We start from the raw sequence: 23,029 nt of genomic DNA, 5'->3' as shown, positions 1-23,029 counted from the left end.
TCTAATCAATTCTTGTGCCAGCAAAACACCCAGTAAATCCATAAGACAAATTCTTACTTATGGTCAGACAACTTCCCTATGGAGAAATACATGCATTGGGCCAGGGAACGCCATGTGGTTCCCTTTCTGGACTTTTCTCTGAATTCCTCTATTAAAAAGTGGTCACTAGGCTCTGTCCCCTACAAAGAAGAAATTAAGGTTCTGAAACAGGGATCCACCAAGGTCCCAGGACCAATTTCACAAAGGCCCCTGTGCCTCCAAATCAGTTCTGGACATCCTGGGGCTCTGCTAGAAACTCCCAAACTAGGGGTTTCCCAGCAGGGAGTAGCACTTTTCTGATTGCATTAACTTTCCTCTGATGATCTCCACTGTTTCCTACCCTCTCATGGATTCCTGGATCCACACAAAACCCTTGTGAAGAAGGCAATGGAGTGGTGGACTTGGCTGACTCTTCCTTTCATGTGGGGAGAGGAAGAGTTCTCCATCCACAAATCCCAAGGGCCACAATAAGCCACTCAGTCTTAGTTTACTTTTTACTTTAGTCTTTACTTGGGAGTTTCACCTGACTAAAAACTGAATAAGGGCTTCAGAATTAAGCCCCAGTGTGTATTAAAAAGAAAGAAATCAAGTAAGGCTTCCATGGTACTAAGCAGACTACCAAATATTCAGTAATAGTAGCCCAATCATTTCTCAGCTTCTGGCAGTCTCTGTGGCAAATTTACTGCTATTCAAAACCAGACAGATTGCAATTCAGATCTGATTATAGAAATCAGTGTTTTTCCTAAATTCCCCTAATCCTCTTTCACCATTTTGCTGTATTGTGGTTAAAGCAACTGAAAAAATAATTCATATAAATGATTTGAAAAACACAAAACCCTTATCTCCTAATATGCAATTAAAAAGAAATTGCTATATGAAAGAACGACATTTAAGAATATGTTGCTAAGTATTAAAACTCATTATGGACTGATATTGATTGGCTTTGCAGATTGTAAATCGTATTTTCTTGTTTATTTGGATTAGAGTTTGTGGTGGATATTATTGAGATTGTTCAGTTAAAGACCAGCTGGCTAGTAAAAAAAAAAAATACCTACTATTGTCTTGTGAGAGCAAGGTTCACTCAGAGTGCAAAACTGGGGGGAGGGGAGGGGGAAGAATCGATACTTTTTTTCTTATGATTTACCGTTCAAAAGGGCCAATGGTAGAGACTCAAGATTCTCATGTTAGATTGGTCAACTTAATGCACTGGTAGCTTCCACATAAATCTGTGACCAACCCAATGACCACGTGGAAAATGTCAAAGCTAAAAGCAAAGAATTTCAGGCAATCATAATTACACATAATTATCCAAAATCAAACCACATATTTGTAATACAGATAGCCTGGGTTTGTGCAAGTAGTGTGCAATGTAAAAAAGGCAGAGTGGGGAGAGGCCCAGAAATCAATCACATCAGACTCCCGTTTGAAGAATTACGTTAGCGTGAAGTAGGACCCCTTCAATTTCGCGCCCGCAGTGTCCACATGGGGAAGTTATAGTGAAGCACTTCGGTGTGCGCTGCTATTCACACCCCCGTAGTCCGAACTGCAGAGCAATGTAATAATAGGACAACAAAGCCGCAGTCTGCCCAGTTGTTACTCTGCGGCACGCTGTTCAGAACTTCACATCAATAGCAGAGATAGAACTCAAGCGCTCCTATAAATGCACAGCCTCCTAAAGCTTGAGCTAAAGAAGAACCTGCTTAACCTATACACAGTATAGGGGCTGTGACCCACAGCTGTGCACTTCTGAATCTCTCCTGTAGCAGGCAAGCTACAGAAGCACTAACTAGCACATCCCAGTGATTTACATCTCTATATTACAGCATTTTAGTATTATTTATCATATATGTATTTATATTCTGGTAGCACTTAGAGGTCCCATTCAGGGATGGGCACTCCATTGTGCTAGGCTCTGTGTAGACTGTCCCTGCCTTAAAGAGCTAACAATCTAAACCTATGACATGGGAGCAATCGATGAAGATAAACAAACAGATGTGTGGGAAGGAGGACAAAGTGACACTGAAACAATCATATTTGGTATATAATGGCCTCCCTTCTGCTTAGCCACTGTCAAGTGTTTTGTAGGCAGGATCTCAAAGCACTTTGCCAACCAAATCCATATAGCACTACTAGAAATGCAGCCTGGCAAACAACCAGCACACAGCCTGCCATGTCACAGTGGTGGGAAGGAAATTTGGGGGCCAGAACATAGAGGAAACTCCTACTGCTTACAAGTATTTTTGTTATGAAGACTAGTATATAGGTAAGGGGTGCCTAGACAAACTCTCACTGGTGTCTTGACCACTTATGTGGTATTTTATGTGATTTGCTGACTTTAATAACTGTAAAAAAACGCAAACCTTTCCTAGCCTTTCTTGGTCCTGTGAGAGAGAAGCCACTTTCTTAAAGAAAGCTGCTTTCCAATAGTCACGTAAACTTTGTGCAAATACGAGAGAAATACAAAATTCCAATCTCAAAGCTATTCTTTTCACAGGCTTATAACATTTCTGGAGTATGTAGTGTTTCTGTAATGCCACACTTGCAGCTATTTTCAGCCTATAGGAGGGGGTGGGAATCAGGTTTAAAATTAGCATTTCTACCTGTAATATCCCAGCATCTCCTTTGCTTGTGGAAACAAAGAGGAAACTTAGGAGACCCTACCCAGAATAGCTGTGGCTCTGCTGATTCATCTCCTCTTCCAGGTGATCCCCATGGAAGTCCCCACTACTATTTTATAGGGTCAAGTCTCCTAGATGTATTGTGGTTGGGCATGGAGCAGAGAATCATCTGTCCCATAAATGTCCGAACAAAGATCCATCGGCTGAAGAGATTATGCTGCCTTTGTTGCTAGGTGCTTTCTGTGCTGAGCCAGTAACCTTACAGAGACCAGTGCTTCCACATCAGCCCAACAAATGAAGGGCACTGAGCTCACTGTAGCTTGTGCTTTGCATCATCCTATCAATCCAGAGCCAGAGGCCTCACAAAACGCTAGGCCATCGCATATACCCCAAAAGCTTAAGGTTCTTGATCCAAAGACCTCATAAAGGCCTATTCCTTGACATCAGACCAGCAATCTAGAGGTAATCTCAGTAACCTCTAGTTACTGGTCAGTAACTTCAGAGAGTCCTCTGCCTTGACCTCTACATGTAACCAGCAGTGGGAGCTGAGCAATAACCTCACAAAGGCCCGTCAAGCTGGAAGTACTCATCCAGTGACATCAGCATGGCTTGTCCCTTGACATCGGACCAGCAAGCTGCAAGTGCACATCAAGTAACCACACAGAGGCCTTTACTTCAACACAGGCCTCTAAAGGGAAAGGGGCTGAGCCAGTAACTTGACAAAGATGCACACCTTGGCTTCAGACCAGCAAGCTAGAGGTATGAGAGAGCGCTTCCAGAAGCCTGTCTCTTAATATCATCCCAACATACTAAAGCTACTGAACTAGTGACCTCAATGAGGCCTTAGCTTTGACATCAATCCAGAAAACTTGAGCACTTGGACAGTAAGCTCCCAGAGGCCTGTGCCTTGGCATCTGCACTACAAGGTAGACTACTGAGCCAATGACCTCCCCTGACATTTGACCAATAAGCTAAAGTCATTCCCCTCGGAGATTCCTCCACCTTGACATAAGCCTAGCCAGCTAAAGGAGATGAGTCAATGATACCACAAAGGCCTATGCACTGACATCAGACCACCAAACAAACACTGTTGAGTCAGTGACATCAGAGGCCTGCCCTTGAGAAAAGGCCAGCAAGTTGAAATGGCTGAGTTAGTGACTTCACAGAGGCCTGAGCCCTGACATTAGGGATGCTGAACAAGGTACGTTGGCGTCAAACCAGCAAGGGAGTTGCTCAACAGACATTAAAGTAAGAGGGAGCTTGTGAGAGCCACAGCTCCCCGTCCTCCACTAACACAAGAAGGAGAGTTCTTTTTCCTCTCTTCTTTTGGGATTGGGGGTAAGGGAAGAGGTGCAGAGCTCCACCAGAGTTCCTCCCCTTCCTGCCTCTTCAGTGGCTGGTGAAATGAAGACTCGTTGGGTGGGAGAATCTGAAGTGGGAGCAGCAGGAGCTGGGGCCTGGGTAGGAGATTATAGGGCTCCAAGCCTTCCCGTCAGTAGGTCGAGCAGCACCTAATTGGAGAAGAGCTGTCCAAGCTGGGATTCCCCTATCTGCCTCCCTTCTTCTGCAGGAAGATCTGTGTCCCTTCTGGTTCCCCCTCCCCTCAAGGGGGCAGAGAGGGAAAGAGGGAGAGAGAGCTGATACCAGCTGTCCATCCCTTCCAGGATGGCTCAGGGCCTGCTCGGGGACATAGATGATACCTTTCAGATATACTTACTCTCTTGTTCTTGTTCTTTCCTGTGCCACATCCCATCCCACAAGATGGTGCAACAGTACTTAACCACGTGACATTAACACCAGTGCTGACTTACAGCCACCAGAATTGCTGAGCTCCCTCTCCAAATCTGATCTGCTTTAACCATGATCTGTGGCTGCTAGTGCTACTCAGCCAATGCCACAGCTCCAGTAGAATTTTGCAAAATGGCCAGCCCTCCATGTGGATATCTTCTCTCTCTGCTAGACTGCAGCTTCCCTACTTCTCTGACCACCACGATCCACTGGGTTGGGAGGCCAAAGACCCTACCCATTCTGTAGCTCCATAAATCCCTCCCACTTCAGGAGACAGTCCCTGGGAAACTTCAAGATCCAGTTCACAGTAATGATTTAACTCTTTCACTGCTAATCTCTGTGCTGCCATTACCATTCTGTAGGCATAGAGAAGAGAGAATGGTTAAACCACAGGACTTGGAACGGTGATATTTGCAATTTGGTTTTGTTCTGCCACAAACTTCCTGGGTCATCAGCGGTAAGTCATTTGATCTCTCCGTGTATCTGTTTCCCCCAACTATAAAATGGGGGTAACTATATTTCCCCTCTTTCCAGAGGTGTTATGAGGTTGAATTCAGTGTGTTTCTCAAGTGCTTTGAGATCATCAGATGGAAAGTGTTATACAAATGCAAAGTATCATTATTATTGATTATAAGTAAGTGGAAAGTTAGGATGTACAGTGCCTGGAGCACTCAGCAACATTCAAACAGTTAAGCAAAGTTCCTTATTAATAGGGCATGATTTCTCTATGAATAATTATCTTTCCCTAAGGTAATGATTAATGCTTCTGCAACAAGGTCCTATACACACCTAAGACTGCACTACCCAGGAGGCAGCAACAATGACAAGTTCAGGCAAAAGGACTCTTCCTTGGTTGGACATACTATGGTGTACTCTGTTCTGCGTGCCCCCAAGGCATCTTGGTCTGGCCATAAGTGAGGATTTCAGAATGTGGCAACAGTATTATAATAATAATAATAAGCTCCCTATGTGCAAAAAAGAGAAACCGTAGGGTCTTCTAAACTGGGTTTTAAGATCATCTGAAGTTCTCCTTTTGTTCAGGTCTCCGTCAGTTTGTCCACTCATGGGTGGTCTATTTTCAACTCAGATTCCTTTGTTTTAACTACCACTTGATGATGATAGATTTTTCAAAACCCTTGCCACCAAGAGAAAAGTCAAACTTTCCACTGAAATGTAATCTTTGGCTTCCCATCCTGCCTCATAACACTCCTGAGGTAAGGTGTGACCTGAGCACAGCCATGCCCTGTCATGCCCTATTTATGAAAACCAATGATACAAGAAACAGAATGTCCCTCAGGCTTTCTACCTTCTTTTTATTAACTTTTCTCTTTTTGAAGAAAGCCAGTGTATATATTTGTGTACGGTTTTCTTGTCTATTGTAGGTGTAGGCTTCAGTTTTCAATTGGGCCGATGTTTCTAAAGAGACACTTATTTAGATAAAAACCAAATATTTTAAAACAATATATTTTCCTCAGCTGCAATGAGATGAGGAGATAATATTCATACCTGGATCAAGATTAGGCTTAAGCTGAGTTTAAGGCAGAACCTGAGCTAGAGTTAGTGCTGACATCTTGTGAACTGTTCTGGTGAGATTTCATCACCAAACTGACTGAAATCTCACTAGACCAGTTAATCTCATTAGTTTCCACCATCTTGGACTGAATCTGAAATATATCTGGAAAAAAGGCCTCCTGTACTTTTGAGTCCAGCCATATACCAGAACCTCAGTGGTGGGTTCAGATCCAGAGATTCAAAGAGGAAAACCCCATTGCACCCAACTTTGAAATTCAAATGGAATCAGATGCAAGGAGCTAAATTCAGCCCTGAGGTAAGCAGGCACAACTCCACTGATTTCAGTGAAGTTCCATCCACTTACAGCACAGCTCAGTTTTTCACAGCATTCCAACTTTGGCCTATTTCTATTTGCTGATAACACCTAAGTCTGTAATACTCACTTTGGGCCCTACAATCAGTTCTTGCAGGGTTCACACATTTAATCAGAACTTTCTTACTCTGCCTGTTCCCAGGTAAGCCTATCATAAGAATGCCTATCATAAGTGCACTGTCCCCACCACTTAACACACAGGAAGTAGCATGATAGTGCTGAGCAAATGAACCAAGAGGTTACAAGGTACAAGCAGCTCAGAAGCAGACAGAGAAAAGACATATACAGGAGACAGACACTCCTCTTACCTCTCAGCAGCCAGGAGGAAGAAAGACTAGGCAGCACAGACTGGAGACACAGAGAGCCACTATAATCAGATTTCAGAGTAGCAGCCGTGTTAGTCTGTATTCGCAAAAAGAAAAAGAGGACTTGTGGCACCTTAGAGACTAACCAATTTATTTGAGCATAAGCTTTTGTGAGCTTGGGTCTGTGTTCACCTGTACAAATTGGTGAGGATATTATTATCAAGCCTTCCCCAGGAAAGGGGGTGTAGGGCTTGGGGGGATATTTTGGGGGAAGATGTCTCCAAGTGGTCTCTTTCCCTGTTCTTTGTTTAAATCACTTGGTGGTGACAGCATACTGTTCAAGGACAAGGCAAAGTTTGTACCTTGGGGAAGTTTTTAACCTAAGCTGGTAAGAATAAGCTTAGGGGGTCTTTCATGCAGGTCCCTACATCGGTACCCTAGAGTCTCCAAGGTGCTACAAGTACTCCTTTGCTATAATCAGAGTGCATCAAAGTGTGGTAGCCAAGTGGTCAAGGTGCTTGACTACAATCCTGGAGGTTGTGGATTTTAGTCTCACTCAATCTCACACTGACAGTCTGCTTCCAGTTCACCCAGCTGCAAAAGGGATACCTGATCCATAGGTTAGGGAAGTCAAAGGTGGCTGGAAGTGATGCTCACCACAGCACTCCCATCTGTACCTGTGGCTATGGAAACTGACATGCCTAAAGCCATGTCAGCCTGATGAGCAATCTGTGGCTCAGGGAAGACTTTAATGACATAATATTACACTACAGACAGCACAATTCAATGTCACCCTAAAATTCCTTTCCAGTGGACCTTCAAGGTTGAGTAGATTACTAAAATGGAAAGACATTTCAAAATATAATTTGCATTTTTGCTGCATATTTACTTTTCATGCTTTACCCAGCTCAGACAGTGAAACATCATGTTCTGGTTCTCCTGCACCAGCACAGTGCTATTATGTCTGGGTTTCTCCAGGCTGCATGGGAAAGTTTAGATCTCAGAACTGCTATAACCACCGAAATTTACAAAATAATTAAGCCAACACTTCAGTTCACATTGAGTCTGTGTAAACTAATGGTGCAGGTATACTAGCTAGGAAAGGTAAAATAAAAGCCCAAACTATAGTCCAGTTCAAGTCCCTTTCTTCAGGGCTGGCTTTATTAACACAAAGATTCAAAGATAAGAACAAAGTCTCAGAACATGCGGTAACAACCCCCAAGGTCTTCTCAGCTTTTAGCAAGCTGGGAGAAAAGAGTCACACCTTTCCCCGTAGATAACCGCTACTACAACAGCTTGTTTGCTTTTATATCCCCATCTTGATCACCCATGTGAAAGGCTCTTCTTGGACTTAAGGAGTATTTTTATGCCTTATCACAGTCTTATAAAACCCTTGCTTTCTACAAAACCAAAATTTTAGGCCTATACTGCTGGACAGTGTCCCCTTAAAACAGAAGCAGAAAAATCTCATTTTGTGGGACAATGGAAGAGAGTTTCATAGGGCTCCAGTGCTACATGTCATAAGGGAGGGTGTATCACTTCTCTTTAGTCTTCTTTGTGCTTGCTGTATTTCTGTGAGTATATTGCAGTTCAGTGGCAATAGCTAAGGGCTTTCTTTTTTATAAAACTCGATGCAAATTTCATGTTTACACCCGTGATCAGTCCTTCTGGAGGCAAAGTGAATTACTTTTCTGCTCATGTTTGTTCTTTATACTCCACGACTTCTGCCAAAGGTTATTTATACATCCTGATTTCTTAGGACTCACTTCTGCAACAGGAATGCTATGGGCAGAGTGCTACATTACTGAGAACTAATGCATAGGCAAACTCAATATGATAATGTGTCCAAATCTTCCCCTTACCTTCTTCACATTTACTTTTTGGTATAAATTATGTCCCTCCCCAACTACCACCCAGCTGAATACTATTGAAAACCACTGGTCCTATAACCATACCTAGAAATATATTGCGGACATGGTTATATCTGTCTTTAGTATTATCTCTAGCAACAGTACTAAGTTCATGGAAATTGGAAACATCAAGCAAATAATTTCCCCCATATTTACCACTTCTAAATTCAGACTGAGTGGAAGCACATGTTGTAGCCCTGACAGTTTTATAGGAGGAATCAGGGTTATCTTAAATCTGCTCTCTGGGACAATATCACAGCAACCAAGTGTTGTTCTTCGAGCAAACAGCATTATGAGAAGAAGAAACCAACATTGCTAAGTGTCACGTAAGGCCACTAGATCTTGTGATCAAACGCCAAAACAAATGTTCATGCTGTTTGAAGATAGAGGTAACCCGTGTTGAAACTTAGAAGTGAAGCCAACACCCTACATAATTTGTATTATTTTATCAATTAACATCAATGGCCAGAAGAGTTTCTTAAGGCTAGTCTACAATTTTTTGCTGTTGATACTGTAAATTAATGGTACATTTCTCTTGTTACTGTCAAATTAATTAATGAACAAATAAATTGTTGTGCATGTCATCACACAGCAGAACCTCCTTCATGATTCAGAAATGTATTTCCTCTACCTACAATTTACTGGCCCTTCTTCATGGATCATGTCTTCGCTTGATTACAACTAGCTCTTTTCATCCACACTGCTCAAAGCGGTCTACAAAGTTGGGTAGCTATTATTGTCCCCACTTTACGGATGAAGAAACTGAAGCACGAAGTGGTTCTGGTAACTAGGGAAGCCTGGCTTTACTGGCTGAAGGATAAAAAAAGCATGAAAACATTTAAAAACCCTTCTAAAACATTTCTAAAATAGTATGTAACATATGTGGTATATATAGAATACAAGGTGGTGTGGCACAGAAGTTTTATCTGCACTCGCTTGTAATGACCTGTAAAACTTTGCCACCTGTGAGTAAAGCAGCTATCCCAAACTTATGTCAGTACAAGGATTCTGAACATAATATCAGACCGCACCATCACTGTTCTCTAGGGGAGAGATTTCTCCATGATGCAGAGGGCCAGTTAAAGGACCTCTGCACCACATAAGCCCCAAACCGGGGTGCACCAAGCATCCAATGGTGAAACATCCTCTGCATGCAGCAAAAAGCTCTCTGAGCCAGTCCCACATAGTCTTGTGTGCAAGGCCACAATAATAATAACAAAACCGTTCTCTTTTATATAACATTTGTCATCAGTAAATCTCAAAGGACTTTATACAATGAGGGTCTGGTCAACAAATCTACCTGTACACAGATCCAGTGGCATCACTATCCTGTGCAACTGTGCAGAGAGGCCATGGCCATTATTCCATCCTATAAACTGGAATGGCAGCTGCCCTGAACTCTGGCCTTGGGTTGGGGGGTGGGGTACATTCCAGCTCCCCAGCATCTGTGAACTCACCCACATAGATACTTGGGCTTTACGAAGGTGAAATGGATTTCACCCTGTATGGGAGGCAGGTAGAGAATCAGACAGATACTTAGATACTTTTAGATTAGATTCCATACTGATAGGAATGAATGAAAACTATGGAACAATTTTACAACTGATATTTTGACAAAACAAAACTGACAATACTTTATTCCCTCCTCTCTGCCCTTTTAGTCCTCAGAGTCCAGTTTAGCGCCCTAAGATCCCACACTTGCTCTGTCTTCTCAATCTCATAGTCCCATGTCTTGGCCACCATCATCCTTTCAGCCAACAAGGTCAGGGGGAAGCTCCTTTCTTAGCCCCTAAGTGACATGAAGCACTCTTTTGTGTATTTGCAATAATCGAGTTGGTCAGACAAAGGTTCATTCGTGGGATTAAAAGGTAATGCCCAGTAAATGAAAGAATACCATACATTATGCCTGTAATGATTACAGTCTTAGTGCTGCTGTTCTCATTCAGGCAAATATTACTGTGGCCTCCATGGAAGTTTTGGGTATGCAAAGAATACAGCTCCAAATTCAGCAATGAAACACTAGGAAAAACCCTACAATTTATTCAAAGTTGCATCTCCTTCATCAACCACAATGAAAAGTATGGAAAAGAGGCTCCACCATAGAGATGTATTAAGCTGTAACATATTTCAGCTACTATGCCATGACTGAAGGGAGCATGACCAATACTTAATATGACGTACACATATACCACCCTGTCCTCCGTACTCTCTACCCTGAAGAATGTGGGGAAGTATGTGTGCTTTACCAGCAAACACAGATTTCAAACTCTCTTGTAACAGTGACCCTCTGTACAGAACAAATTCAAAAATTACTCAGCTGCAAATAATTTATCTCTCAGTAGAAAGTCTAACATAAAATCCATTTATAAGAAGAGGATACAGAAAATCAGAAATTGATCCTTATTTTACATTTTTATATATCTCAAAAACAGTAAAATTTGATAGATTTTGGAATACAGATTGCATTTCCGCATTGATTTTTTTAATAATTTGGTTGCTAAAAAACGTCAGTGAAAAAGCTGTGTTTAGCATAGCTGAAGTGATTGAACTAAGATTCAATTTTTGAATGAAATACTCTCATGGTGGTGTTCCTTTGATTACTGCAAGAGTAAAATCAATTCAGGCATCTGTTTTGCTTTGCAAAACATATAACAGTGTCTGTTTAAAAGAAAAGGAAAGAATAAATGAACCAGTCATTTTCCTTTCTGAATCAAATCTCTTTGCTCATCCTAAGAATTGCCATCCACTTCTGAATCTGTAACAAGCTTTGTGAAATTTCAAAACTTTGTGAAATGTGATGGAATAAAAATACTTAGGTCCAGAATTTGCTCTTTATGTAACTCTTGAGTTAACTCTACAGAAATCAATAGAAATACTCCAAAGCTACACTAGTGTAACTGAGAACAAATTTGGCCATTTGTGAAAAGCTTCCACATCACCATACTGCAAAATGTGACAAAATAGCTCTTTATATCCAAGTCCAACTCAAATATCTGCTTCAATAAGAAAGGGTAGGTGAGGCCAAGTCTCCAAGCTAAGTTCATCTTTTGGCAGCTACTATTTAGAAGACTGCTGAAAAGGCAACATTTTCCTTGTACCAGGGCAAGAGAGGTCAGTAAATGCAATCCAGCCGTTGCAAATAACACCACGAGTAAAGTTACAGAAAAATGAATGTGAGACATAGAAGGGAACAAGTAATTTTTACACCAGTGGCTCTCAAAGAGGAAAAGCAGTGGGGCTTCACTGTGGAAAATGCAAACCTCACTTCCACATAGCAGAAAATCACGAACTTGAAGATCATGTATGTGAACAATTACTCAGTTTGCAAATCTTATTTGACAAGTTTTAGACAATGTACAAGTTTCATTGTCCAAACCAAGTCCCCTTAGGCCAGATTCTACACCCATATTCTGACTGGCAATGGAGCCCCATATACACACAAAAATCCCCTCCCCTTTACACAGATTATAATCTCTACATGCAGCAAAACCACCGCTGAATATGGGACTCTAGGTTCAAAAGCATGCACGCCAAACACCCTGCCCCAAAATGTCCATCCCCAACTTCTTACCTGGAATTTTGAAGGATTAGCTTTCCTTAGCATAGGAGGGTTTTCTGAAGAGTGCTTTATGTACGCAGTGCTCTGCTAGAATTTGGCCAGTATACTGAAGATTTCAGTCTCTTTGCTTCTATGACCAGATTCTGATACCCTTACCCGTGCTCACTAGTCCATTACTCAGTAAATGGTTTTGCTGAAGTCAGCGGGACCTCTTTTGGCATGAGGTGTTTTTACATCACACATAAGGGTGTCAGAATCAGGCACATACTCTTCAAAGTATAGCAGGTATGTCATCAGAGGACGGCATAAGCACAGACAGAGCTGTGCAACACAAAAAAAATTCCCAGTTCCAAGTCATCCTGTAGATTTAAAACAAAAATTAGAAGTCAACCAGCATTCTCACAGGAATCCAAATTGCTCCAGAAAATTTGTATGGGACAGTAGTTATGTGCTGAAAGGCATAATTAAAGCTATAAATATTGTGTAATACTTCTGCCCAGTCAGGGGAGACTGTCCATGTGATAACAGCCATACTTCCCTAGAAGGTTTCAAACAAAACTGGAAGGCTGACTAAATATTAATAGAAAGAGATTCTGATAAGAATGGAGATATTAAAGGCTACAGTTCAAATCGATCCTCATTCTGTGCAATTTAGATATCTCAGAATCGGCATCTGAAATGATAGAGGTCTATATTCACTTTGATGTTTACTTCATTTTTTTTTCTATTTTGGAAAACCCTGTATGTTTAAAGTTTATTCTAATAATTATTTGACATGTGGTCTCATTTCCTCACTCTTTCAGGAAATAATTTAACTTCTGTAGTGGAGACGATAGGGGCTCAGTTCTGTGTATTCTGCCCCCTTTCTAGAGTAATTTAGGTCTGTTTCTGACACTCTGCAAAATAATTGATGAAGAATGTTTTCATTTAGGAGGAGAAAATCTACACAGCACAATAAAACATCCCTACCACCATTCTGGGGCCGAGAAGAGTATTTTACATCACACAAGCCCAAGTTGTATCAGTCTTAGGCCATATCTACACTACTGGTTAAACCAGCACTGCTCTGATCAATGCAGCGGTGTCAATTTAGCAGGTCTGGTGAAGACACTCTAAGTCGATGGGAGGGCACTCTCCCATTAACATAGCATGGTGTAGACACCTCTGTAAGGCAACCTACATTACATCGACTTCAGTTACATAACTTATGTAACTGAACCACCATAATTTAGATCAATTTACAGAGTTAGTGTAGACCAGCCCTTAGATTCTCCATCTGTAAAATGGCTATAATACTTATCTACCTCACAAGGCATATTGCAAGGCTTGATTAATATTTGTAAAGTTCATTGAGACTGACTCAAATTCATAGTAGCCAATGAGAGTCTTTCCACTAACTTCCAAGGGCTTTGGATCTGGCCTCTGGAGAGCCTTGGATAAAAGATGAAAGGTAACAGGCAAGGATAAAGGATTGTTATAAATCTTTTCCCAACCCCAGTTCCAACTGTCTCCTAAACACTTTTCTAATTCATTTTACCTCATGACTTATTGTGTGTTTGGTCATTTATCTGAATCTGTTTAGATGGAAAAGCTATGTTAAGGAAAAAGTAAAGTTTATAAAAAATATAGTAATCTATTACACCCAAATCTAGGATTTAGTTGTAAAATTTATAGTAGGGGAACCACAATCCTCCTGCCATTTCATTACAGTTCAGCATGTAGCTCTTTGCCAAGAAACAAGACACTACTTCTTTCTATGATAAGAGGCGACACTCCTTTCCACAGCATTCCTCTTCAACTTAACCATGGAGAACAGTGATTCAGCCTCACCACAATAAAGGGAACTGATATAACACAGGTAGCTGTCAAGTGTTGCGAAAGATTTCAATAAATAAAAAAGAACCACTTTAATTGTGTAGAGAGGAACAATTCTATCATGAGAATATAATTTTGTCTTGACTTAATGGTTCAGCCATAAAAAAAAAAAAAAAAAAAGCAGGACTATGAAGTCTCCCAGTTTTCCTGCCAGTGGTAGCGACACCATAACGTTTTGCTTGGCTAACAAGATAAAGATACACTTTCACAATTAATAAGTAAAAGACTTGCCTTGATTTAACACTTAAACTACACCTATAACAAAAGGGCAAAGTAATAAATGTTGGTGTTTAAGAAGACAGAAGCTCTGCAGCTGTGCTTGGCTCTCTAACCCACATGATCTCTTCATTTATGTTTAACATCTTAATGAAGGAGAGAGGTTCTCTTCAAAGAAACCCGTATCACTCAAGTGGGGAGGATAATTGCCAGTACAGGATAGTTCTAGCCTAAGCGGTTGTCCTCTACAGCTATGCTAATGACAGCGATAGGCAGAGCCAAAGATTTATTGTTATAGTTCTGCAAGCACACCTTCAGACGAGCTGCACTGTAAATAGAACGCATGGCAGCTTTCAGTCATTAGGGATGACCACGTGCAACCCCACTTGTGAGTTCCATGATTATCCCTAAATCGCAAGAACAACAACTGTTACCCACAATCACATATAAATAACTAAAGCAAGTAGAGATGGGCCTGAACCAAGTCCTGGTCCCAAACACCCCTGCACTTGGAGCGAGCAGATATCAAAATGCAAACCTTCAAATGCAAAATGCCTTCAAATTTTGCAAACAGCGCTGATCTTTATAATGAGCCAAACACGAAACCTTAAATACAAATATCCCCAAAGGCTGGGAGAGTTTGAAATCTAAACACAGACCCAGATCTGAATATTTTGGTTGGAGCCCATCTCTAGGTACAAATTTAAACTGAAAGAATTAAGAGTAATTAAAGGAAAATGATACACCATCTGGTCAGTGAAAAACAACATCAGTTTATTGTCCCCTTGCTCTTAAGGAATAGGAGTGGCAGGGGAAAGACTCCCTTACAAACAAACAGCGGAAAGGGATAGAGAAAAATGACAGGAGAGGGTCAGAGGTGGTTTGTCCGAGTCATCTCAGTTGCTGTTCCTTCTCAGATTAAGGACGTGGTGCTGGCAGTGCTTTTGCATTTTCCTTCTTGGCAACTGAAAGGGGAAAAAAGAGCAAAATTAGTAACTGCAAGCAGCAAATACCAACTGATGGATAAGAACCCAGCAAACTAGAAGAGTGTTGGGCTGCTACTCAGAGGTGGCAGCTATGCTTTCTAATTGACTAGACCATGAGGATCATGGACTCCTGCAAATATCTGATTTGCTATGTGATACTGACACAGAAACAGTGACAGGAGACATGGGAAAACCCACTGATGGCTTTGATACCACCGTTCAGGCTGCACGAAACTTCTTGTGGAGGACCATGATAATGGCACAAAAAGAATCACTCATATCTTAAGCCACTGGGAGATCTCAACTTAAAGTGCAGTTATGGTCAGAAAAATGATTGTAAAAAGGCACCTTCTTACTGAATAGACCTGTATTCAGAGTCTGGTTTATTCACTTTGGTGACAAAAATAAGATTTTACCACTTTTTACTCCCAGTAACACTTCAGAGCCAATACAGCTATGGGAGAGTGAGCAGATTCCGTTCCAAGGGCATCATCTACAGAACTGTTTCGGCTGCAGACTCTTAATTACTAAGGATGCTGCACAAGCCAGGAAGAATCCAGCTTGACTTTGACTTCCCATATTGAGCTGGCAAACAGAAAAACTTTTTTCCCATAAACAGAATAAATATGATATAGAGCCATTGAGAAACACTTTTCAAAGCATAGGCACACTTCAAATATTACTTAAACCCATATCAATGCCTACCTTTGTGAAATGATGTCCATCTACTTACAGCCAGTCAATAATGCTCCAAAGGCAGAGAGTTCTTGGTGGACTCAGGACTTGCTTGCTCAGAGTTCTTGATGATTTATAGGAAGGAGTTTGTCTTGAGGAAAGCTTAAGCTGCAAAACTATACCTCAGAATGCAGGTGTTCCCTATAACAATGCCAAAGTGTCAGTGGTGATCACCAGAGAGGGACTGGATGGACTGAGTACTAGTGAAATTCACCTGCACCACCAGAGAATACAGCCTTTCACAGGACAAGTTAGGACAATGTTGGCAAGCCAGATTCTTCTGTTTTCTTAAGGCTGAACCTGGATAGGCAGAGCTCTCCTGGCATTGTTGACTTAGTGACAAGGCGACATTAAGATCATAGAGTCTGGTGTAAAGCCTAGAAAAATGATTAGTCAGGAAAGTTCTAAAGTTCAAATGGCTCAGATGAACTAAGTAGACTGAATGATCTGAAAAAAGAAAAGGAGTATTTGTGGCACCTTAGAGACTATCCAATTTATTTGAGCATGAGCTTTCGTGAGCTACAGCTCACTTCATTGGATGCTGTAGCTCACGAAAGCTTATGCTTAAATAAATTGGTTAGTCTCTAAGGTGCCACAAGTACTCCTTTTCTTTTTGCGAATACAAACTAACACGGCTGTTACTCTGAAACCTGAATGATCTGAGTTTCTCAAACCTAGTGACCTATGAAGTGTGTCATCTAGGCACAACAAGCATGCAAAACCCATTATTTAGTATAGATTCCATTACAGATCCCATCAGTATGGTTACAATCCGTAGGGCTGGAGACAGTTCAAAAATCTTAACTGCCATTGTCATAATTTGTGTTATTGGGCAATCTTTGTTAATAAATAACCTGAACAGGCGAATGTTCTCAGTGACACTTTCCACTGCTGAGGTGTTAGCTTAGAGCTTTCCATTAGTCTACTGGTTGAAAAGCCTCAGAAAACACACAGATATAGAAAGAACCACCCCTTTCAAAAACCAGGGTTTTAAGCTACTCATCCACCCAAGGAAAATATTTGAAGAACAAGGCTGCCTAGAATGACTCTGTGCTGAGAGAAATTATCTAAATCTAAAGGTGGAAGGAAATGATGTAGCTATTCATTTGAAGCAAGCCAGATAAAGTGTCATGCAGTTGAGCTAATATGCCATAATAAAGTTTGATAAAAGGTCAAACGCATCAATTACAATAATATATACATCTTTGTTCTGATACCACACAGCTGGCATAGGGCAGCTGGGTCTTATGTTTACGGTAGTAGTGGAGTGCTGGAGAAGGTCTTGGTGTTTTCTTTTCAGGGAACCATAGAATGAAAACTAGCTATACCTCTTATTAGTACATTTCAGTAATTTAAGAGGGACATTGGTGTGTTGATTATTTAGTGTTAACATCTCACTGGCCCCACCCAGGTCCTGGAGCTGAAGTTAGATTCCTGATGAGATACGTGGGTGAAGCTCACACACATGTTGGTATATTTGTTTTAGCCTGCTGGCTCAAAATAACCAGCACTGCAACGTGTTATACAACGGAGGCTTTCTTTGCAACTTGAAAAGAATAGGGGCTTGCTTTTTTTAATGCTATTCTAGTTTCTTTAGAATATATAGATTCTCTGTGCCTATGGCTTTTGAGTACCTTACATTGACTGACTAAGGGCCCTTGCAGTGGACTGAAATAGGCCTTAGACAGAATTATAACAGTGGATGTTATTCCATGCACACATTCCCAAAGAACCCACTGATCTTAGGCAACTGAGCCACTACAGTGCCAACTGGTTAAGGAATACAGTAGCCCCTCAGAGTTACGAACACCTTGGCAAAGGAGGTTGTTCGTAACTCTGAAATGTTCATAACTCTGAACAAAACATTACAGTTGTTCTTTCAAAAGTTTACAGCTGAACATTGACTTAATACAGCTTTGAAACTTTACTATGCAGAAGAAAAATGCTTCTTTTAAGAATCTTCATTTAAATGAAACAAGCACTGAAACAGGTTCCTTACATTGCCGAATCTTTTTTTTTAACTTTCCCTTTATTTTTTTAGAACAGTCCTGTACTGTATTTGCTATTATCTCTGCTGCTGCCTGACTGCTGCCTGATTGCGTCCTTCCGGTTCCAAGTGAGGTGTGTGGCTGCCCAGTCAGTTTGTAACTCTGAGGTTCTACTGTAGTTGTTACCAGTTAGGTTGCTCTGATTCCCCCTGCAGAGGTGCTAATGTCTGGACAGTTATTCCCTTCTGTATGGTAATGAGCAGTGTAAGTGGCTGGCTCCACTTGGATTTCATCTCACGCTTGCAAATGGCTGATGCCACTCAGGACTCTCCAGAATTCTGGAACTAGATTTTGGAATCTGTACCTTACATAAATCTCTTTAACGAATGAGAAGCCAAACTTCTGTGAGTTGTCTGAGTTAGTGTGAATTTGGCAGACTGAACAGCAAACTTGTGGAGCCCGGCAGCCTTTAAATTTCTTTGTTTTCCTCAGGTTCATTAAACACACAACAATCTGTTACCAGATGATGGTTCCTATATGTGGAAGCTTCAAAGGAACCAATTTTGATAGTTCCAGTGGAAATATGGAAATACTGTACAGAGAGGGGGGAAGGGAACTCTCCTTCCTGTTCTTCACAATTCATCAGTGCAAAGGGACACACTAGTTGCATCCACTATGCTAAATTAAGGAAGCTTTGGAGGGAAGTGCTCAAGCAATTTCCTTTAGCTATTGCCAACTACACTACAATGCTCAGCTCTAAATTTGGAACATCAGAGTATCCATCAGAGCTGATGGAACTTTGTGAAGCTTCAACAGGGATGGGATGTAAGGGAGTGAGAGGATGAAAAGACAGATAGGACATATGTGTTACATATGACCCACCATCTGAGCTATGTGGACAGACTGGATGCAGATGCCTTCATAAGTCAAGAGCAAATGAGCAGGACAACATTACTTATATCTTCAAAAGTTTCTCAGGTCTTTGGGTAATGAGGAAAATCTAAGGGTCACAAGTAATTCCACTAATTTCAGTCAGACTACTTGAGAAGTAAGGCACTACACAGTGAGAGTAAGACTGGCAGAATTTGACTTGTTGTTTTAATGAGACTCACAGAGTAAGACTACCCTATATGAATAAAAGTGGCAGAATCTGTCTATTCAGGAGTGGTTTAATTTTGTGACGAGTTATAGTAGCTGTTGCTTCAGCCTGTCCATGTTTTCTCACATAAAGTCTTCCTCTTTGAAGAAGTCAAAGCAACATCCTGCCATGACTGTCCTTTGAATCAAAGCCAAGTAGCACCTAAAGAAGCTGCTTTCTTGAAAACCATTCTAGTGAGATATATTTGGGGGTCTAGTATTTATGTTTATAGTTTCACTTGCATTTTAACACCTCAGGGAGCCATTTATGGGGGTGAAATAATACAAAATCTGGTATTCTCATAAGTTTCAGAGTAACAGCCGTGTTAGTCTGTATTCGCAAAAAGAAAAGGAGTACTTGTGGCACCTTAGAGACTAACCAATTTATTTAAGCATAAGCTTTCGTGAGCTACAGCTCACTTCATCGGATGCATACTGTGGAAAGTACAGAAGAACTTTTTATACACACAAACCATGAAAAAATGGGTGTTTACCACTCTCATAGTATCATTCTCATAGTATTTCAGTTCCTGGAGGGTAGAAACAGCAGGAGACTAGAACTCTTATAATTCTAAACCTATAAGGGGCTCCCTGAGGGCCACATTGGGGAACTCTTATTCACACATACTCAAATGAATAGCTCCACTAAACTGCTGAGATTACTCATATGAGCAAGTGTGCCCCAACAAAGTAAAGCAATCTAATCTGCCTCTGAAGTATTAGAAAGAGATACTGAAAAGCAAACACAAATGAAATATCTGCTTGTATTCAGGCTGAACCAAGCACCTTATTTTCAGCTTTCTTCAAATGCTGCCTCTGAGATACTGCTCAATTCCCTTCAGTGTTGAGTCATTTAGAATTGCATGCACATCCACAAAAAAGAAAATCTGCATTTTCCCATTGATACCCCCAACAGCAAGCTGACTTTGTAGTATTTGCTAGGGAATAATTATCTACTTATGGTATTCAAAAATAATTATTCTGAAGTCTATATTAACATCAAGTCAGAACGAAGTTAAGGCTCAGGCTGAAGTTTATTTTAGTCCATAATTTCTCAACCTTCTTTCATACTCCAGCCTTCTCTTGGTGGCTTCTATCCCCTCTCACTTCTGAGCGGTTTTGAGGAAAGAAGACTGTGGTAGCAAGGCTGTGGTGGCATGAAGTGAGGCAGCAGCTTCCACAAGTGCTTCTAGCCATCTCCACAGACAGAACATCTACTTCATTTCTTGCTTACCTCCATCCACACTCCCTCCTGCTCCATAAAAATCAGGAAGTGAAACGGACTCCTCAGTGCTCACATATGCAGCAGAGAAATAGGAAGAACAAAAGTGAGAAGTTTCAGTCCATTTTGAGCCATGATTTTTAACTAAGGGCTCCCAGGAGCCTCGTCCAGCATATCTCCGATCTCACCACAGTTCTCTTCCGAAGCAACATCTTGAGAAGAACTGACCCAATGCTGAATCCTGACAGCTTCAAAGCTGATGACAGTCCCTGTGCTATTTGGATAAACAACTGTGCCAGCTGTTTTGTCAGTGCACAACAATGAATGATTCCTCAGTACAAACACAGAAACTAGAAAACTCATCCCTGTTATATGGGAAAATCCATATCAACATGTTGCATGGGCTAATTACAGTACTGCCAACTCCAGGCGTTTGAAAATCATGAATTAGGCTGCCCAAAATCATGAGATTGGTTTAAAAATCATTAGATTTGTTTTTTAAATGTTGGGTTCTTTCCCTTTGTCTACTGGTTTCTGAGCCTTTAGGGAGCATTTGCTTCACATTTTCAAACATTCCTTGGCGACCATGCCTCGGCTCATAATGCATTTCTTTGCATGAGAAGCTCAGCTTTCATTTAAAATCTCTTGATTCCAGCAGTTGGGGATTTAAGAAACACACATTGCGAGAGTTGGCAATACTGTAATTACCTAATATTACTTGATTAACGTACATCAACCCCTTTTTAGAAACATCAACATTTGCATGTATTTCCTTCCAATGAAAGGACAAACCAAAGGTCTATGATCAGATACTGGTAACCATTTCTTGGCTTCTTTGTGAATTTAAAGAAACCCTCTCAGAATTGTGTGCGTGACTGGGTTGTCCAATGCAAAAAGACTCACTTATAAGCTCTACTAGACATTTAAAACTTGGCTTCTTCTGGCCTGGTGAGGCACTTTGTTCCATCCCTCCCATGAAATCCTGGTGTTGCACTTCCACCCCTTGGTACAACCCTCTTTAGGTTCTGTAGCTACTTGATGTTAATTGATTTATGTTTCATTTTATTTTAGTCCCATAAAACACTTTTACTATTATGATTCTCTATTAAAGGGGCCTCCTTTTGCTTAGAAAAGCATGAGAAAGAAAAATGAATGTGTCTGACTCTTTCAAGATAATAAAAGTTGACTCAGTGCTATAGTATCTCCTGGATGGGAATTGGTTATCTGAATATCAGAAGACCTGTTTCTCTAAATGGGTATACTCAATGTTAGACATCTTTCCTCCTTTTTAAAAAATGGGCCAGTATAAACTAGCACAGCTCCATTGAGAGCCAGCTAGCAGCAGCTGAGGATGTGTTTCAATCAATCTTCAGTCATAGAAAAAGTAAATAATATTCTGCCTTCAATAAAATCATGCAATTCTCATTAGCAACAGTAGGAATTATTGCATATCAAAGGGTTCCCTAATTAGTTCTCTTGCTAGAGAGATTATCTCATTTGATAAGGTCTTTTATGTTCTGCACCTATTCAGGGCAAAGAACTTGTCTCCCCACATATATGTAAAAGAGCATGCACACCTTTGGCATCACATTAGTAAATAATAACAATAGTAAATAATAGAAAAACGATGTATTTATTACAGGAAAAAGTCTATGCAAAATGCACACTGTACTGATTTTTTAACAACTGTAAATGCTGGTATTGTATACACTACTGAAAATATCTGCAAAGTATTTTGAGATCCCTAAGGACGAAAACTACTTAAAAATTGTACAGATATTATTCTGAAATGTTAGAACACAGTTACATGACCAAAATATGACTTTTCTATCACATTAGGTGTCAAAAGTTACATCAGGTGTAAAGGATTAATAAAGTTTCCATTCATCAATTATGTAAATTAAAAGCTGTTGTGTGGGTGAAACTGATGATTGGCTCAATGATGACAAACCCAATAATTTAAAACACTAGAGCTAATTCTGTTCTTACATCAAACCGTGCTCTATCTCTCCTACTCCAGTTTTAAACAGAGCAGAAATCCATCTACCCACAGTCCTCTTGTTTTCTGCAAACATTTGGACTACCCATCTCCAACAGGGTGCCCAATTCATACTGTGCAACAGGTGTAAGATGATTTCACTCTTCTCTTGAGTGCTTCCTTATTAATTAGCTTTTAGCATGTATCTGCTGCCAATTAATACAAGAGAGAGTTTTCTAGTGGTCACATTTTTGTAGGTTAGACGGTCAATATGAGGCGTATGCATGGAAAAACTAACAGCATATAGTATTAAAAGAGAAGAAGACACTGAGTTCATGCCAAAGTCAGTGCCTGCTCTCCATAGATAGAATGGAAAATGGTACAGTTCTTAAGAACTAAGGTGATAGGATTCTTATAAATATCAAAGAATAGATAGTTAATGTTTTTTGCTTTTAGAAGATAGTCCGTGGGCCCAATCTTAAAGTTTTACTCAGTCACAACTTGGACAAACTCCAGCTGGGAAGAACTGAGTAAGGACATCAGGATTTGCCCTTGATGAGCACAAGCAGACAGTATGAAGTTAGTGTGGAAAATGGCTGGTGGTGACAGAACTTCCAGGGTTTCTTCAATAACTGAAAACTATTCTGTCAATGTGACAGACTCACTTCCCTTTGCAGTGCTTTACACCATGCCTTATAACTGAGATATCCTTAAAAAGGAATAAAGCTCAACTTAATACTGCCTAATTAGTTTGAATTTACATGCTGAGAAGCAGTGTGTTCCAGTGA

General features: G+C 40.7%; 2 protein-coding genes across 4 annotated transcripts in view; both read right to left on the bottom strand.

The window, feature by feature from the left end:
- Positions 1-23,029, bottom strand: part of FAM53B (family with sequence similarity 53 member B) — a 128,263-nt gene that overhangs the window by 91,078 nt on the left and 14,156 nt on the right. The gene's annotated exons all lie outside the window — the stretch shown is intronic.
- EEF1AKMT2 (EEF1A lysine methyltransferase 2) overlaps positions 14,949-23,029 on the bottom strand; it is a 48,312-nt gene continuing 40,231 nt past the window's right edge. For both annotated transcript variants that reach the window (XR_012160055.1, XM_073354117.1), the window contains one exon: positions 14,949-15,160. Coding sequence is in view for 1 of the 2 variants with exons in the window: in XM_073354117.1 (XP_073210218.1) it covers positions 15,114-15,160 (47 nt within the window). In the remaining variant the exon portion in view is untranslated. The remainder of the gene's footprint in view (positions 15,161-23,029) is intronic.

This window comes from Lepidochelys kempii, chromosome 7 (assembly GCF_965140265.1).
Source record: "Lepidochelys kempii isolate rLepKem1 chromosome 7, rLepKem1.hap2, whole genome shotgun sequence".
In the NCBI taxonomy this organism is placed as follows: domain Eukaryota; kingdom Metazoa; phylum Chordata; order Testudines; family Cheloniidae; genus Lepidochelys; species Lepidochelys kempii.
The sequence above is the reverse complement of the archived record's forward strand: the minus strand, read 5'-3'. Positions and strand labels throughout refer to the sequence as shown.